This window comes from Antechinus flavipes, chromosome 2 (genome assembly GCF_016432865.1).
Source record: "Antechinus flavipes isolate AdamAnt ecotype Samford, QLD, Australia chromosome 2, AdamAnt_v2, whole genome shotgun sequence".
In the NCBI taxonomy this organism is placed as follows: domain Eukaryota; kingdom Metazoa; phylum Chordata; class Mammalia; order Dasyuromorphia; family Dasyuridae; genus Antechinus; species Antechinus flavipes.
Window position 1 is genome coordinate 628,325,416 of NC_067399.1, and position 20,006 is coordinate 628,345,421.

The window sequence follows — 20,006 nt, forward strand, 5'->3', positions numbered from 1 at the left end:
TCAGAGGAAGTGAATTTAAATCCTGTCTCTGATACTTACTCCCTATAATTTGCTGGGTGACCTCAAGCAAGTCACTTAAATCTTTTTGGTGCTGTTTCCTTATCTGTAGAATGAGGAACTTGGTTTAAGTAGTCTGTGGTATTAGTTCCAGCTTTAGATTTAAGGATCATCCATATCCTATGAGCATTCATACAGTCCTGTATGAATGGCCCATACCATCAAAGATAGTTATTTTGATAAAAACAAATCTTTATTTCCGTTCTTTTTGTCATAGTAGATTAATTTGTTGGACAATTAATCTTTTTTCATGGCCCATTCCACTATAAATCTTTAAGAATCTGGGCTCCACAAAAGTTACAATGTTTACAGACCTCAAATTCACACTCTCCCCTTAATCAGAGACTAACTTTACACTGAGATGCAACTTTTTATGCTCCTTGCAATTTGACTATCAGTCTAGATCTAAAGTCTTCATGTGAAAGAATAAAGGTAACTACATATTTGTCCCTGAATTCCCAGCACACCCACAAAGGTGTGTACTTGAAATAGAAGAGAAATATAGGAGAGTGACCAGTAACCCCTATTTCACTTCTCAGGTATTCTAGTAATGATCATCAGAACTTTAGCTACTATAAAGTTGACAATCAACTCAGAAGCATGACTCAAAATGGAAAGAAATGCATGATTGGCTATGCATTCCTAGAGCTACACTGTAATAGGAATTATTGTTGCAAATAATGTAATAGGAAATGTTGTAATCATGAGTATATCCTAGAATAGCTAGAATCATTAAAATCTCCACAGAAGTACACACTTACACATCACTTTGGGTAGTGTAGATATGATCAAAAAGAGACTCAATTGCCATCCACTTTACAGGAATCCGGCCCTATGGGAGGAAGGAAAAAAAGGAAAAAGACATTCATGTAGCTTATAATCAACTGATCAAACTCTAAATGGAAATGTAATACATAGTGTGGTGAATGGAATAACCTATTTTACAACCACATACTATACCTTGCTAGGAAACTCAGGCCCAAATCCTAGAAAACAACTTGGTCAATATGCCTATTTGTTTAGGGCTTCTCCCTGTGTCTAGCAGCCACTTATCAGAATAAGAAGGGAATTGGCATACAGTGATCCCTTCCACATAGCATGGATTAGAAGAACAGCACCCTTGCAATCTGGAAAATCCACAAAAAGTTTTTAGGTGCTCCCTTCCTCCTAAAGAAGAAATCTGATTTTACATATGTATGTATTTTTTTTTTTAACTGAGGTACTTGACTTGCCCAGAATCACACATCTAGGAAGTATTAAATGTCTGAGGCTGGATTTGAATTCAGGTCCTCCTGACTTCAGGACTGCTGCTCTTCATGTGTGGTCTTCGCCCATTAGAATATAATCTCCTTGAGTACAAGGGTTGCATCATTGCTTGTTCTTAAATCTCTGGTTCTCAGCATAGTGCCTGGCACAGAGTTAACAATGTCACTTTATCTTGATAATCTTTCTATCCACTCACCTATTTAATTGTCCCTCATTTGAGCCTTGCTTGTAACTCAGCAAACAGCTCCTATAGACCTTATTATTCACATTTTGCATTTCAGAAAACTGAGATTAATAGAAAATAAATGTCAGAAGATTTGAAGACAGGTCCTTAGATTATTTTTGTTTAATACAAAACTCTTATAATAATAAATATACTCTTCTCCTTTTGTAAAGGAACTTGAAAGTGAGAGAACCCTCTTCAAATAAGTCATGCAATTGATAAATAAGCAGGATTTCTTCATATAACTTTTTTTTGGTAGCTTTAGCTTCATACATAGCTAGAGCTCAAGAAGGGAAATATACTGCTTTCACTAAATCAACAACAAAAAAGGACAGTTCTTAGCACCATGTAGCAAAAAGCATATTTCACATAGTTGTTTTATGGTTCTCATCACTAACATGATGAAAAAACATCATTTTAATGTTATACTATGTTGATATTTATTAGATGTAGCATAAATAAGTTACACTAATCATGCCTTGGATATTTACTGCATTTTGCTTCTTCTCCTTCCTGTACTGACCTGCCAGTTCCACCATCTCTCTCACTCCTCAAAGCTATTGAATCCATTTCCTTCACAGAGAAATTAAAATCAGGGATCCGAGGCACAGGGTGTAAATAAAATTAGTGAGATAAATCAATGTGGTTGCATTGAAAAAGGTGATAAAGCAATAGGATTTTCTCAGGATGACAAAAGAACCTAGCACTCTGAGAATCTGGTATAGATTTAGAAATCCAGAAGTCAACTCGAACTAAAGAGAGCATATTTGTGAGGCTTGGGGCTTCCTAGCACATCATTTTCACCTGCATCTGAGCAGACTAGACTTCACTGCTAAGGCTGCCTGCTTTGGGGAAAATTTCCAGCTCCTATGAACTACTTTCATGGAACTTTCTACTGAGTATTAGTCATCACTTCTTGTTTATTTTATTTCAGCTTTTTGTTGGCTAACAGCTATAATTACACAGAAAGAATATCATGACCTTTTCTTCTAAAAACTCAAGATGAAGAACTGAACAGAAGAAAATTATTTAAAAAAAAAAACATAGCACTAGATGACCTTCAAAAGAAATCATGATTTTTAAAAAAAGTAAATAATAACTGAAAACACATTTAGAGAAAACATGAATGTATTTCAAAGTCTTTTCTTTGTGATCAGCAAAGAATAAAAGATTATATCTAAAGGGCAAAATGTAACTTTTCTTCTCCCTTCAGTTTAAAAGGATAGGAAAAGTAAACAAAAATGTCTTTCTCCTTTCCTTCCTTATACAAAATACATTAAATCATCTTGCATTTAGAGTATCTCATTGGTTAAGTGATTGTGTCTTGGAACCATCTGGACTTTCCTGAGCAAGGTTATCTTAAAATATTGGAATCTCATTAAACATCATCTTCAGCAAGCAAGATTAGGTATTTTTAAAAACCCTTCCATTTTCAAGTGGGAGTGAATAGTCTAATGGTGTTAGAATACTTGGTCCTTATAAGACAATTATCAGACCTATCTTTTTATCCCTTTTATACTGGGAATGACATTTTGACCATCACTGCACAAATTTTTCCAATGACAAATATTGCCATTGCTTAAATAGCTTCACAAATCCCTAAATTACCTTGCTCCTTTTGACATAGGAGTCCTCTTCATAAACATCTCGGGAAAGGCCAAAATCAGAAATCTTCATTTTGCGTCCTTCAGCCACCAAGACATTTCTAGCTGCTAAATCACGGTGGACCAGCTAGAAGAAAAAAAGATAACAACAACAAAAACTCCCCAATACCTAATAATCCAGAATGACATGTAATGAGATGAGCAATGCTGATTACAAGAGGGGTAAGCACAAACTCATGATATTTAAGGATGGCTCTCCTTGTAGACCCAGCAAAGCTAGTCTGTAAGCACGGTACCTTCATTTCTGCAAGATAATGCATTCCTCGGGAAATCTGCCAGGCGAAGGAAATGAGATCTCCCATGGTCAGTGCCCTCTCATCTGGATTGTCCAAGTAGCTAGAATTCCGATTGCCATTACCTCCCATGTAACTGGGTCCCACCTTCCGGCTTTCCCGGAGGAAGCTCCGCAGAGAACCATACTTAGCATACTCCACAATCAGGTAGAGAGGTCCTAAAGGGCAAAAGAACACAGGTCAGTTATGGAAGTGGTTGAAGTATGGAAGGAATTGAGCTATCCACATACTCAAGAACAAGCATGGCTCTATGTATTGAGTCTGGTTGTTCCTATAATGTAATTTGGATGTAACAGAATTGTTCTTCTTCCAATGTCTCAAATCAACAAATAAATTTAATTCCTACTAAATATAAGGAACTCTGGTAGGCACTAAAAGGGATAAAAAGGCTTGAAAGACACATTTTACCATTAAAAAGTGTGTGGGGGGGGGAGAGAGAAAAAAATAGAAGGAGACAGAGAGAGACAGAGAGAAAGACAGACAGACATAAAGAAGGGGGATGTTAAGGATAGTGTTCTTATATACACTAAGTTCTTAAGACTTTAATATTAATGAACATGTCAAGTTACATTTCTCCCAGGTAGAAAATAACAAAGAACAGTATGAGAGCACTTGGGAGCTTTGTGTGAGAAGAACAAAGAACATAGAAAGATAAAGGTGAGAGCACCACAAGCAAACTTCATATCTAATTCATAATTTTACCCAATTCCAAGAGTAACTCCAAATCCAGATTATTTCTCAAAGATCTCTGCCTTCAGAGTCATGCTATCTGAAGATATTTTGAAGTAACTGGGAATGTTTAAGCTAGAGAAAAGAAAACTCAAAGAGGATATGATTCTGTCTTCAAATATTTAAAGGATTGAATTGGAAAAGAGAGATTGGATTTGGTTTGTTTGTTTCTCTGACCCCAGAAGTGAGAAACTAGGATAGTGAAAGCATGTTGCAATATGTGTGTGTGTGTGTGTGTATACACGATATATGTATATAAGTGTATATATGTGCGTGTGTGTGTGTGTCTCTATAACATATACAAGGGATAGCTATTAGATCTTGGATTTCATTGGTATAGGAAACTCTCAGGTGAGGAATTTTCTTCTACCAGGTTGGGACCGTCTCTGTATCTTATAACCTTAAGGAGTACGTAAGGAATAACTAAAATGTTACATGATTTGCCCAGGACCACACAGATAGTATCAGAGATTTGGACTTGGACTCACATTTTCCTTATAGGCTCTGAGGGTAGCTCTCTATTATATCAAAGTGTTTCTCACTGTCTCAAGCAAGAGACGTGATGAGAGGGAAAGTAGAAAAACTCCTATGAAAAGAAGAGGGAAACATCTCTGTCTCCTGAGTTGCCTCATTTGCCTTCTTGTCCAAGCTATGAAGGCTATGAACACATGGCCACTTCTTTCTTCGGTTTATTATGTACTATCTTGGATGACTGGATATCCAGAGATAAAGCTGATTATATCAACATCTGAAGATAGAAGAGCTGGAGCCCCAGCAGCATTGCTAGCAGTGTCCACAAGAACAGAAATTGCCAATAGCAACATTTGCATTGAAAACCAAGAACAAACTGCAATTGTTCCTTCCATATCATGACTTTCCCCATCATGGATGGGGCACTTGGGAGCTTTGATATACCTTGGGTTGGCTTAACAAATTAAATAGAAATTTGGGGAAAGTTTTGCCAAAGCTGCAGACAACACATATTCAGACCAGCAGATGATACAGACAAAAGTTTAGAAACTCAGAAATGCATATGCATAGTATTGTACAATATCAACATATTTTATTTTTAATACCATAATAATTCAGACTTCTCTGGTCCCAAGTGAGGATCAAAAATTTTTATGCAGATTTTATTTTATTATTTTATCCAGATTTTCCAGATCATGATGGGTACCATGTCCCTAACTCCTACAATATGGAGAGGATAACTATAGATCAGCTGGAGAAAGACTGTTTCAGGGAGTATGACTCCTCAGTGTGGAGAGAACTAATACTTGATATGTATGAATTGTAAAAATGCCAGCTCTTGGAGTCCAGCAGAGTTATACCTAAGAGAAACTTCATAAGGATTCTACAAAGGAGCAAAAGGACTTTCAGTGACCATAATCTGTGAGGTTCCCCTTTGTCTTGCATAGTCCCTTTCATACATCTCATCATTTTTATTCTTTTTGCTTGTTTATTTTAGCTCTAGCTCACTCTCCCAATGGACCTTGTATATGAAAGGGGAGAGGAAAGAATATGCCTTTCTTTTCCTTTCTCTCTTTGTAAAGTTCCCAAACCCACTTTGTTCAGAGATTCAAATTACTTTTATCAGATTATTGAATCTTACTTGCATTTTTCCAATCTGTTTGAAATAAAGGGTGGTTTCATAATTTCTAAATGGTTTATCACTATGTGTTCAATTTTTGTTGTTATTGTTTTTTTCTCCTGAAACTCTACTACTATTTTTTCAGGGAATAATTAATTTTGCCTGATAAGGTACAGGGTAGGACAGTTTCTTTTCTTAACTCTGGAATTTTTCTTCAGGACTCACATACATACAAACACAAAAAAACATGGTAGATTCAAGAGATAAATAACTACTACATATACATGTATATACATACATGTATGTATACAAAAATATGATAGATTCTAGAGATAATAACTATTACATATACATACTTTATTATTTTCTAGCTCATTATAACATGCTACTCTATCATACCTGCTTCCACTGAGATATACTTAGTTTTCCATAGTTCTTGCTAATAAATCTGTTAGCTGTGCAGGAAAACCCCTGTTTGATGCTTAAGAAACTTGGTTTCCTGGAGTTTCTAGGGAAGCCTTTTCTAGTGTTGACACTATTCATCAGAGTACATATGACCTGAAATTGGCATATATCTGCTTAAATACTGATACACAGAATATTTATAGCTGTTACATTGATGAAAAGTTGCCTCAAGAAATATAACTTCCTATTTTCATTTTCTGCTTTCTTTTTCCTCTTTTCCCACTTTTGTTTACCTGTCTCTTCTGTAAATCAATATCACTGTTCTCTCTATAGTTTTGCTGAATTGTCATTCTCTGCCCCATCCCCATTTCTTTTAAGTTATTGTTCTCTGAATATGGGAGGACAGCGCATAGGACAGGAACTGACACTTGGTAGATAACTTAATAAATGCTACCTGACTGACAAGAAGGTGATATAAATAAAAAAAATATATCAACGCATTTTAAAAAATGCTTTGAGATCCACAAATAGATAGTGTTCCATAAAAACACAATCTTCTATAGTAAATAAAGATCTCAAAGTCTCATAGTGGTATCTTCAAAGTCTGCCATTAATTGAGCAACTAAAAATAGGAAGATTAAAAATGTTGACTGGTCTGCTGCAGTCAAGTTGGAAAATACTTTAGTTGAGTTATTTTTTTCCTGGAGAGTTATTTTTCCCTCAAGCATTATCAGAAGGAGTAGATAAATAATTATTTGTTCCTTCTTACTGAGTGAATGAAAATGACCTCCAAAGGCAGTCTCAAATACAGAAAGAACTTCAGACAGATTGTACCAGTGAGTTTTGAGACAATCTGTTGGCCTCTTTCCTCATTTTTAAGCTAGGTGGTTAAACAAGATGATTTCTAAGGTATATTTCTACGATAAAAATCTTACAGCTTGGGAGATCCATGATTGAATAAAATGTCTTTTTTTCTTAAAGGTAAATATAACATTTTACTTGCAATTTATTTGACTCTTGATGAATGTAATCCTAGTATGCTATGGACACTTTCGCCAAATAATGAGTGATGGCTCTGACATACTGATGAAGGATCTCTGACACAAGGAAAACATCATTTCCCTCAATGCATAGCTAAAATGCTGGCTTGCATGATACTTTTCCTAATCCTTACAGCTCATAGTTTTCCCCCAATTTACCTTTTATTTACTTTGTATACTTATGTCTATTCTTGTACATTTACACATTGTTTTCCCCAAACAATGTAAGCTTCTTGAAGGCATGGATGATTTCATGTTTATTTGTATATACCTAATGCTAAATATATACTAATTCTGTTATGTATAATAATAATATCTAGTTCTGGCATATATAAAGTATTTAATGTTTATTGATTGGTTCTAGGATATGGGTCATTCTTGTATATTGTTCTTCTAAGTATCATTTCATATTATCATGTTATACTACATGAAGAGAGGCTCTCACCAGAAACATTCTAAGGAAATTCATAAATGGATTTTCCTTCAACTATAAAAAATATCAAATATTAGTTAAATGACACCAATCGCTATGCATCCCACTTTTTGGTTTCTGCAGGGAACAGTAGTATAAATGTGCACTGACATCATACAGCCTACAGACCATAGAATACCACCAGGAAATGCAAAATGTGGCTAAGAAGGGCTAAATAGCAGTTTGTCCATGAAAACACAGCTGGGAGAGGTAGCTTTTTTGTGTTTGCAAATTGAAGGCCCACAGACCCTACACAGAAATACCCATTGTGTACATGGTAAAGGAAAAGTCAACCCAAATACTGACAAAAACAAATGCCACCATAAGGCAGCATGAGCTGTTAAAAAATTATGAAATTATGAAATAATCCTTTGTTTCAAAAAGGCCACTGTAAGTTGCCATGAAAAGTAATTAGGTCTCCTTCATGGAGTGAATTTTGGGGGATGCATCTCTCTGTCTTGAGAGGAAGAAAGAAAACAAAAGGAAGAAAGATAAGCAGAGAGGTAGGAGAGTGAAAGGAAGTAATTAGAGGGAAAAAGGAGTATTAGGAAGAGCAGAGGAGAAGGAGAAAATGAGAGAAATGGTACAAGAAAAAGAAGATGCTTAAAATTCATTTTCCAAGTCATTTTAAATCTCCAATTTCTGTACAAGAGTATAACTTCCTTATTTGTTTTATTACCAGGTTCTATGGAAATCCTTACCATCCTGACTGCAGGCGCCATAGAGTTTAATGACGTGGGGGTGGTTGACCTGTTTTAGCAGGTTAAATTCTGACAGCAGGTCTTTGAGCTCACTTGGAGAAGCATTTTCTGAAAAGCATTAGAAACAGGGTAGGTTAAAAACCAATCTCCTCTGGTCTTTCTCAATCTAGTTCAGCTTCATTCTGGCTTACAAGTCCAGGATGATAATATGGTATTTTACTGAAAGTCATGTATTTGGTGACTATCACCTTGATAATGGAAAGTCTTAATCTTAAATGATACCAAAGCTTTATGTTAATAATATTTTAATTACATCAAATTGTCTAAAGGAGCTCTTCATTCCCAATTCCATTCTGTATGGCTGTCAGAGAAAGATCTAAATATGAAAAATCAACAGATTTGCTGTCATCCCAAGCTACCAACATTCAAAATTTTACCATCATTTTCTATGTTGACTGCTGTTTTAACCTGATCCATAATGTGTGCTTGACAGAGATTCTGAGGTTCATAGACTCAAACCCAGAGGAAGAGATTTCTCCAAGGTTGCTGGTGCTTAAGGATTTTCTGGAAAAGGGAGTTTTGTCTTGGCTCTCCATTCAAAGTGAGGTATGAGCTCATTTGTCACATGAGGATTAGTCATTTGAAAGGTAAATAGCAATGGTGAGTAATTTTAATGCCTAAAAATGCTGGAGTTGTATGTTTAACTAGCACTCTTGCCTCATAATAAGTATCCCTGTGACCATATCCACCATAGCACAAATCATGCTGGGAAAATGAGTGGGGATTGTTTCCTGTTCCACTCCCAAATCCATTTTTGGCAAGTATGCTATTGCAGTCAGGTGGTGATTGAGAAAATCAAAAACCCCAATTAAACTATACACAAATCCCTGTCCCAGCAGTTGCTGTAACTCCTTCCAACATGACCTTATTTAAGACAAGTTTTTATGGTGCATTTATGATGGTGATTTCTCTGAGTGCCACAAAAATTCATTAACAGCTGGGCAATTACTGTAAGTGCCACACTAATTTATTAGAGCAGTACACTTAAAATCTAGCTCTCCATATACCATCTCATCTCTCTCCAGCTGGCATTAATTCTGCCCTAGCTAATTGCATTAAGAATCAAATGTTAAATCACCTGGGATAAAGGCCAGTTGTTTTGTAACCATCCATTTGGACACTTTGACTCAGTCCTGTTTTATTGATGATGAAATCACTCAAATCACGTGTAAATGTCTAGAGGTATTTAGCAAACTCATAAAGACATTGAGCATTTTACTTAAAATGTCATATAATGGGTTATTTTTGTATTGGAAATAAATTTTCCTTACCATACTATTCTAAGGTAAGGGATATATGAGATGTTTGGTTGCTAAGACTCTTACAACAACTGTAATTTTAATAATGAAGCTTATTTGCTTCTCTGTAGGAATCAGAAGCAATTTTTGGATAGGTTGCTTTTTAAACTTTTCTCTACCTCCATCACATGCATTATCTGAAATATAATCCTCCAGAAAACGAAAACTGCAGGGGGAGAAGTATAATGAGTATACTTTTTAATATTTCCCCTGGAATGAGAATTTTTGTTCTCACCACAGCCAATGTCACCTTACTTAATAATATTCCTGATCAATGGAATTTCTCAGCATGGTGAAAGTTTCCTGGCGGTTCTGTAAGAGGAGACTATCTGCTTCAAATGAGAGTTGTCTGTATACATGACTAATTTTAACTACAGGAGTAGAAAAATAAAAGTTCTGGCCTTCTGGAAGCATATTAGTGTTTCTTTGCATGACCTAAGCCCAGGCCAGTGGAAACTATGGCTTACATCATCATGGCACTATCTGAATTCCCTCTCATCAGGAAATGTTGGAATATAAATAAATAGCCGTTGGTAAGTGCTGCTGGCACTTGGCAAAGAGAGCAGCAGGGCCTGCATCCAAATTCTACCAGTCTGTTTATAGTCAGAGGTGGGTAGCTAATCAACATTTTTAAAAGTGTGTGGCCAGGAAGGTACCTTTCAGCATTTTCACTGCCACAGTGGTGTAGCCGGCTTTCCCTTTGAGTCGGAAAGCTGTTGCCTTGACGACCTTTCCAAACTCTCCTTCTCCTAGGGTTTTTCCAAGAACTAAATTCTTCCGAGGAAATTCCCACTTTGGATCCTCCTGAATTGGGAGGAGAGAAAAAAGCAAGAGGAGGGAAGAAGGACAAAGTGATGATAGGAAAATGAAAAGAAGCTTATGGAATAACTAGAAAAAAATGTTTTAAAAGTTTTAAAAATAACTTGCCCATCACTTTCTAAAGGGTAGATATGAGGAGAGAGAATTTTGTCAGTAACTTTATATATCAACTACCTAAAAGGCATGACTCAAATTGGAATCATTAGGGTTGACTGGAATTTGATAAGAGGTTGGGATCCAAAGTGAGGGGTACATACACTAAATCATTATAAGGGAGTTTCATCTTCAAAAAGTGAAGCAAAATAAAGACTTTCCTCTAGGGAAGCTCCCAAATTCTAACTAGTCTAATTTTTTCCGGCTTTGTGGAAAACTTTACCACACATTTTAATGCTTTTTGGACCTGAAACATTCTTGGGCTAAACTTTAAAGTTGAAAACAACCACTACCCATTTACACAACTTGCCTAGTAATATCTGACTAAGGCATCTGGTTTATAACTTAAGGTACAACACTGATACCAGATTTCTCCTGAGATTCAACTATCTGCATATACAGGTTATAAGTGGTCTCTTTCTCATCTTCATAGACTCCAAGCTATATTCTCACTTTTGCTATAGATTTTTCTGAATTCCTATGGAAATGTGGCAAAGAAATAATCTCTGTGCCAGAAATGCCCAACTAAGTTTCTACTCTCTTAAGTCAAGCCTGACCAATAGACAAGTTGAAAGGGATGATATTGCTGCATGATTATACAAAATATATAATACAATGATATTCCTAGTTGTATAAGTCCTGGATGAGTCATTTAATTTTTATCTGTCTCTTTCAATCTAGTAACCCAAGTTAAAAAAAAAAAAAGAATTGAAATTACTCTGACAGAACCTATTTGTGATGAAGTCAATAGTACTCAATGGTTACCACTTCCCTTTGCAAATATTCAAAAACCACCTCTTTTGCAATATGTTTTGAAACTGAGCAAATGAATTCAAGTCAAGCTCTCTGCATATAGCATTGGATAACATCTATCATTTTCAGGCCAATGGAACATCAATGATTATCCACCATTTTTCAAAGATCATCAAAGCAGTTCAGCAATCATTTTTGCCATCTCTTTCAGAACTCATGGATAAAATTCATCAAAGCCCAGTGACTTAAACTCACTGAGGGTACTGAGTGGTCTCTTACCATTTCCTTACTTTTGTAAGGTATTTACAATTTTATTCACTAGGTGTATTTTAAATGTCTATTATATAACAGGAGAGAAAAGTAAATAAAAGGCTAGCCTTGGAGACAAGCAAAACCTAACATTAAGGTACTACTTCTGACACATACTAGCTCCAGAAGCTGGGGCAGGTCATTTAAACTTAACTTTTCAGTGTCTCAAGCAACTCTAACATTTGGAGTTAAAGAAGATTTAATGTGTATTAATGGAGGTCATTTCCATAACAGGACTTTGTAACATTGACACAGTGTATGCTATCACTGGTCTGGACCTCTCACTCTTTCACTGCCACCAAAAATCAAGAAACAAAACCAAAACCAACCCCCCCAAAAACAAACCCCTGTTTGTATGTGTGTATCTATACATACATAATATATACGTGTGTGTGTGTGTGTATAGATAGATAGATAGATGTATACATGTATAACTATAAAATACAGAATATAAAATGATGTATAATATGAATATAGAATATGTATGCACATATACATGTATGTGCAAATGCTAGGCACTAATAAGAGTAGTTGATATTTAACACCATTTACAAATACTGTTTTTATTTACTATTTATGTCCCCATGAGCTAAGTGCTATTACTTTTTCTTTTTTGGAGATAAAGAACCTGACTTGGACACAGTCACACAACTAACAAGCTTTGAAAGCTAAGTTAAATATGGCCTTCATGGTCCCAAGTCTAAGACTTTTCAACAGTACACCATGCTTTTTCTCTACTGATAAATTTTTACTTTCTTTTCAGATTTTCAATTTCTGTCCAAAAGACTGTCCTTCTGTTGTGTTCAATCATCCAGTTCACACAAGGAAGGCAATTAGTAAAGGCTTGCTTAATTTAACTATATAACCAAATTTTACTTCTACTCCAAGGAACAAGGAAATAACTTTACTGCAGCTGGGGACAATGTTCGCTTACCCAAAAAATACTCATACATTTTCCTTTCTTGTGCAACCCTATTGCACAGTCTCAACTTTTTTTTCCTTAAAAAAAAATCCAACAAATTAGAAGAATTTATCATAGATAATCAGTTCTCTATTATGAAAAAAGCCGAATCATTGCTACCACAGAATGATGAGAGATATATAAAACACTCAAGAAATCCAAGTAAACAAAGATTAGGGTGCCATAAAGACACCCCATTCACTAAGTGTTACAGCCCCTGCTCACAGAGACAAAATTCCAGTTAAAGATACCTCCAAAAAACTGACAATCTCTTTGGACTTCAATAGGAAACACATCGAACTTGGGAGACAACTTGAAAGCAGCACCTCCATGTCAATAGGAATAGTGAAAACTCTTTTAGGAAAGAGAAATGATTAGCATGGTGGGTGGGGAATGGACCAAGTGTTTTCAATAAGTCCTAAAATGGATCCTGAGTTCATTGTTAATACAGCTCCTTGTAACAACTTTTTTTAAGATTCTATTTTTTTCCTGGCTTTGTAGAAAACCTTACCACATTTTAATGACTTTTGAAACATTTTTGAGTTAAATTTTAATTTGAAAACAACCACTACCTATTTATACAACTTGCCCAGTGGTATTTGACTCAGGCAGCTGCCTTTTTGGCAGATCAAGGCACAACACTAATAACAAATGTCTCCTGGGACTCAAATGTCTACTGCGCAGACTCAAACTAGTCTGGAACTAAAATGGGAACAGCAACCTAGGTAAAGGAGTCTAAAGGGCTGACAGTGGGCAAAAGACAAGACTAGTGAGTCTAGATCCTCACAGCTCACAGCAAAACAATATTTTAACTGGCTTCTGTTTTCTGATAGAAAATAGGAACACTCTCCACTCCACAGGGTTGTGATTTAGGTCAAAAAGACAGCTTGGAGGAAGAAAGTCTAAGTAGCTTGAAGGAGACATAAAAATAATAATCCCTTGCATTCATATAACATATATAATTTTTCAAAGCACTTCTACAGGCAGCATAGTATCATATATAGGCGTGTCAGATTTGACATGAGGGTTCAGGTCTCCCTCAGACACCAACCAAGCTATGTTAATATGGGCAAGCCAATTCGCCTTTCTTATCTCAGTTTCTTCCCTTATAAAACAGTTATAATGATCCATATGGTACCTGGCTCAGAAGGATGCTATATGCTCAAATAAGACAAGATTGATAGACCACTCTGTTGACTCTAAATCATTAAATTCATGTCATTTATAATTGACAAGTATTGTCTCATCAGAGCTTCACAATTAGCCTGTGGAGGAGGCAAGTCTGGCATTATTATCTTCTATGTACAGATCAAGAGGTTGGCAAAGAGAGGGTGTCAGCTGTGTTAATATCACACAGCCAATTAGCAGTAGAATAGGCATTTAAAACTTGGGCAAATCACTTTGACTTACTTGGCTTTAGTTTCCTCATCTGTCAAAGGAAGGGGTTGGATCAAGAAGGGTCTCTCTCTTAAGTCCCTCCCTTCTATCTCTAAATCTCCTAAACTCCCAATCTTGTGTTCTTTTTGTTTAAAGATAGTGAAATTTCTAGAAGTTATTGATTTGGGGTTTTCCCTACAAAGGGAATGTGCCCCCTAGAATCATAGTTCTTTGTTGGTCCCATTCCCAATAACATTCCAGAGCTTAGATAAAATCCAATATTTTAAATGTGTCTTTGCCTACTAGTCTTGAAAGCACCAGGGCCTGATTTGGCATTTTCATCTTTGTGGTAAATTTGTTTTCTTTTTTTTTTAATTTCCCAAAGAAATTAACCAAAGAAAGTTAGGAAGATGAGTACTGTTTGTACTATTCCTGTTTCTGAATATAATCACACTGAAGCAGAGGAGGGGATGGCAGTAGTGACTGAGCTGCAGATTTCCCAGTGGATGGCTCTGTTAAAGCCAAAGTTTGTAGTTTCTTTGGAACAGATCTTGTTTGGTACTGTATCATGGGGTGTGGGACCAGAAGACTGTTTTTGGAAGAACAGCTGAAGCTACAGTACCATAGCAAGGGGATTTTCAGTTAAAATCCAAATCATTCTCTAAACCTTATTCCAATAGGAAGGAAATTGATGTATAAAGAACTGGCTTTAATTTCTTCATTGTAGTGTGGTACAATGGGAAGAAAACTGGACCATGAATCATATCTGGATTTTAACTAGCTCTGCTACTTGAGGCAAAATACTTCATTTCCTCAACTGCAAAAAGAAGGGGTTGCAAAAAAAAAATGTAGATCTTCCAGAGATAATGTGTAAGTGTCTTTAGGAGGCAATGCAGCATAAGAGGAGTGGCACTGGCTCTATAATCAAAGAATTTGGATTAAATCCTGGCCCAGCTAGCTCTTTCCTAACTAATATGTCTTAGAACAAGTTAATGTCTTCTTAGGATTTCAGTTTCCTTATCTGTAAAGTGTCAGAAATGGACTTTAAAGTCCCTTTGCATTCTAAATCTAGAATCCTATGATGATCCCAATAGACTTCTTTCTGAGAACTCCCAGAACAAACATATAAGATCAGAAAAACAGGCCAAATGGAGGTTTGGTCCCAGTGAGCAGTTTGGGGGTTCTTTCCCTCTATTTAGTTCTATAACTGTGACCTCTTTTAATATCAACCAAGTCCCAAGCACAGAAAACCCAGAACAGACCTAGAGCCCACAGATCCGATACAGTTGCCCACTCTCTCCCTGCATGAAGTCTTACAGGGATTTTGAAGGCATCCACTGAGACCTGATTCTCCATGGAATCCAAAGATGGCCGGCGAACATTGGAGGAAGAATAGCTGATGGGGTAAGCCTGAGCAGGCCTCCTGAAGGTCATCTCTGCAGAAGCAATGGGTGGCTTGTGGGAGTTCTTGTGGTAGCGACGGATGAAGTAGGAAGAGAGCAGCACAGAGAAGATGAAGGAGAAGAGTACGGCTACAGCAATGACCATTCTGCAGACTTCATCACAAAGTGGTTCTGTGAGCAAGGAAGGGCAAAGAGTTTAACACGCTGTGTATAGAGAGTTGGCCTCTGAGAAGCAGAACAACATGGAGAGTATAGACTCTGACTTCAGTTAAAGATCCACTTTTGATTCACATTAATTGTGTGACCTTGTGGCCTCTGAATGCCTGGAACTCTCTGATAGGTATCAAATGATATCTCAAGGTTTAACTTGCACTTCTCTAATAAATAATACTTAGAGCATTTCTCTTCATATGACTGAAATGTTTTGATTTTCCCCTATATATGAAAGGGGATATTACAAGAAAATCTGAAGAATATAGACTATATTACTTATCGATTTATGGAAAGGCTAATAATTTATGAATAAACAAGAGAGAAAAAGTAGGGTGAAGTATAAAATGGATAATTTCAATTATACTAAATTTAAAAGTTTCTGTATAAATAAAACCAACATAGGCAAGATCAAAAGGAAATTAGGAAATTGGGGGGGGGATTTTATAGATAGTTTCTCAGATTAAGGTCTCATATTTCAAATGTATAAAGAACTTTAAATAAACCTCTAAAAACCTGTATGTTCCAAAATACTTGTAGTGACTCTATATAAGTTCTAGTGTATCTGCCTGTTTGCTTTGGTAGAGGGAGTTTCCTCATTGAAAACTGATGAAAATCACAGGTCTAACCAATAATAAATAAATAAAAAGACAGAGAGATATACACAGAGATATTAAGGTTTGCAAAATACTTTAGAAACATTATCTCATCTGATTTGCTAAACAATCTTGAAAGGTATGTATTATTATGAACCTCTCCCCAGTCTTACAGATGGAAAAATCAAGGCTAAGGTAATGTTAAATACACTGCCCCAAAAAGTAAATTAGTATATAAGGTGAGATTTAAATCAATGAATCACTGTATTGGAACCAACACAGCCCTGGGAATCAAGAAAGCTTTGTCACTCTGGACACTTTACCCAACTACTAAGAATTGCCATTTTCTCACATAAAAAAAAAAAAGATTTGGATAATTAGATCTTTAAGTTCCCTTCTAGCTTTAAACATCAATTCTAGTTCATCATCTCCTTTCCTTTCCTCTGATCTGCCTTGTATTCATAGTAAAATGAATTTGTATGCATATGTGTATGAAAATATGTGTGTGTGCATAAACATGAAGAGGATGAAAGTCACACATATGCTCTTGCATCCTGTCACATTTTCCACAATGATAGTGCAAAAACTAAAGAAAAAATAAAGAATGTGGGGACAGGGGAAAGTCCAGGGTGAAGGAAGACATTCCTGAGCTGTTCAGTCAGTAATATCTTAGAGCCAGAAAAAAAAAAAAATGGACATTGTAGAGTGGAATTTTCCCTTCTTTCTCCCATTCCACTACTATCTTCTTCTCATGAAAAAAAAAAAAAAAAAAAAAAAAAAACGTCATTATGGAAGCTTTTACTGTAAGGCCCAGTGGCCGTAAAAAAACATCACTCTAACAACACAAAAATGCTAGTCTGGCCTTATGTATACAACAAGAGGCCTGGGGAGCTTCCATATCTTAGAAAATATTGGTACAGTATTTTGTTTACAGCATTTGAGTTTACTGCACTTTGGGATCAATCTGTGGGATGCTACATGATTTTAAGTTTTGTGTGTGTATAATAAAATAATAAAAATTATTTTAACTTGTGTCATCCCTGCTTATCTGGTTTCCTTCCTGTTAGACCTTTTTTTTTTCTTTTTTCTTTTTATCATAGTGGCCATGATTGTCTGTCTCTGAAAGACAAAAAAAAAAAATGAAAACTCTTGGGTGCTGATTTCTCAGGAATACATCAGCAGACTAATCTACATAGCCAGTTCTTCTGAATGTTCTCTCTGTTCAGGTTTTATTGTCCTATTCTCATCTAGGTGCTTCTCACCCACCTAAGTCTGCTTCATTGCTCAAGCTCCATGTCCTCCATGAGACTTTCTTGCAAATACTTCAGCTGACTTTGAGTTTTCTCTCCTCTATCCTCTGGTGGCAATTACTATCTGAACTTTAAGTTGTAACACCAGTTAGATCATATGAAGTTAGCATAATGTAGTGGAAATAGTGCTGAACTTGGCAGTCAGGAAACCTGGGTTCAAATTCCAGGCAGCAGCCATTTAAAAGCTATACAATTATAAACAAACAAACTGAAGCGAAACTGTTCAAGCCTAAGCTTCCTGGGATCTAAAATGAGAAATGACTATATATAAATCTACCTCACAGTATTGTAAGGATGCTACTTTATAAACCTTAAAGAGCTTAATAAAAATGAACTGCTGGGTCTTAAAAGTGAATGCTCAATAAAAACCATGCTTAAATAAAAACTTTTTCTCAGAACTTTCAGGGCCTTGCATTTGAGACACATTGTTATTGTATAAAGAAGTCAGTATTTATTAAGTGAGTTCTATATATCAGGCTCTGACCTCATGCCATCTAGTGAAAAATATATTTTCTACCATAGACAGAGGACCAGACCTCCACCCCGGTATCTTGGTGAACATCAGTAGAATGAATATTTGATGTGTCACAAATAGATTAGAAGCATCCAACAAGAGGCTGTCAAACTTCTCTATCTCCCCTAGAAGGAATAATAAGCTCAAGAGAAGGAAGAAAATATTCAGTTAACGAAGTGAGAAAGCAAGGCATCCATATAGCTTCCATATATACAAATACATATCAAACAGCTAATATAGAAATATTAACAAACATTTCAATCTGATGTTTAGCCTAAATGCTTTGCCAGATTAGAACCCCTAATGAAACTGATTATCCTTACATTTGAGAGCTGGCTACTACTTGTAATGAGGACAGTGTTTCCTATAAGGGCTAAAGGGTTCCCCTAACCCCTCCCTCTAACCTTTATCATCATCCGGCTCACAGAAACACTTCTTTTTTTCTGGGAAGCAGTTGCAGACTCCATAACCAGCCTTGATTCCCCTCCATTCTCCTCTCTCATGACCACCAATAATGTCTCCCCCTAATCAGACACAGACACAAGAAATGCAGATTTCTCAGTCAGGATTATGAAGCTCTGTTATTCATTTTAGGCACATAGGGAGGGGCTTTATTCAACAAAATGGAATGGTTCACCAGACAAAGTTGCTATTTCTATATTTACACAAAAGCTGGGCTCCAGAGATCTTCAAAGGCATTCACTTCTAGCTTTCATTATAACAGGAATGGCTATCCCCATTTTGCAGAATATGAAAACTGAGGCACAGAAGGAATAAGTTGACTCAAGGTCAGGTAGCTGAAGCTAAAAGCAAGGGATGTCATCCTGATCTCTGGGTTCTTACACTAATGCTGACTTCAGGAAACTTAATATGCTGCAGAAAATTGGGGGGAAGAGAGAGGAGAGCTTGGCAGAGAGAAGCAAACCATACAAGTTATATTGAGAATATTAGAAGGCCTTTTGAAGGTAGATTAGCATGTGAACTGTTAAGAAATCAATATATGCACCATGGATATTTGAATACACATGCTTTTGTCTTCACTCCCCTCCCCTTGCAATTAGACTGGAAGCTCTTTGGGGGAAGGGACTTTTTTCCATCTGCCTAAACCTCATATATATACGTTTGTTGAATGGTGGGGCAGATGGGAAGAAGCACAAAACAAGGGCAAAAATGTACGTAGGGTCAAAGAAAGGTTACCAGGGCTATATTCTGAGGGACAATGGTCTGAAAGGGTTTCATACGTATGCAATCTTGAGGGCAGATATGAAGATCTCGACTTTCTATTGCATCACAGTTGCCATCAGGACAAGTCTTGAGGTTCGGAGTGCAAGTCGAATAGTTCTTGGAAATTCCTAGAAATAGAACAAATGGCTTTGGACATCTTTTATTTCATAGAATTATCCAAAATCCAAGAATCTCAAATAGTCTTGCACCTTCTAGGACAGATGTTCACTGTCATACAGCTAAAGAATAGTAAAATCAAGATGAGAAATCATGTTTCTTATACTCAATCCAGCATTCTTGATATCCCTACATTTGAATTCCTAATTCTAGTAGAGAGATACAGATAACTGCCATTTTGCTGCTAAATGGGGCCACATTTTCCTGCTTGCTAGCTCAATTCCTTCCAAAGAATCAAAAAGAAAGGGAAAATAAAATAAAATAAAATAAAATTTTCCTTTTCTATCCCAAGATTTCTGTAAGGAATCTTCTTGAAATGAAATTAAAAATGTCTTCTCTTCCATCTGTGTCCCAACTTAAATCCCAGCCTTCCTTGAACAAATAAAAGATACTGGGTCCTC

The 20,006-nt window shown here is 36.2% G+C and overlaps 1 protein-coding gene across 1 annotated transcript in view; it reads right to left on the bottom strand.

The window, feature by feature from the left end:
- The window catches only part of RET (ret proto-oncogene), a 49,471-nt gene that overhangs the window by 14,103 nt on the left and 15,362 nt on the right, over nucleotides 1-20,006 (bottom strand). Inside the window, exons 6-13 of the mRNA XM_051981994.1 lie at nucleotides 19,446-19,556; nucleotides 18,609-18,728; nucleotides 15,489-15,745; nucleotides 10,456-10,603; nucleotides 8,442-8,549; nucleotides 3,447-3,661; nucleotides 3,155-3,277; nucleotides 819-889 (exon numbers count right to left, since the gene is read on the bottom strand). Of these exons, the coding sequence (XP_051837954.1) occupies nucleotides 819-889; nucleotides 3,155-3,277; nucleotides 3,447-3,661; nucleotides 8,442-8,549; nucleotides 10,456-10,603; nucleotides 15,489-15,745; nucleotides 18,609-18,728; nucleotides 19,446-19,556 (1,153 nt within the window). The remainder of the gene's footprint in view (nucleotides 1-818; nucleotides 890-3,154; nucleotides 3,278-3,446; nucleotides 3,662-8,441; nucleotides 8,550-10,455; nucleotides 10,604-15,488; nucleotides 15,746-18,608; nucleotides 18,729-19,445; nucleotides 19,557-20,006) is intronic.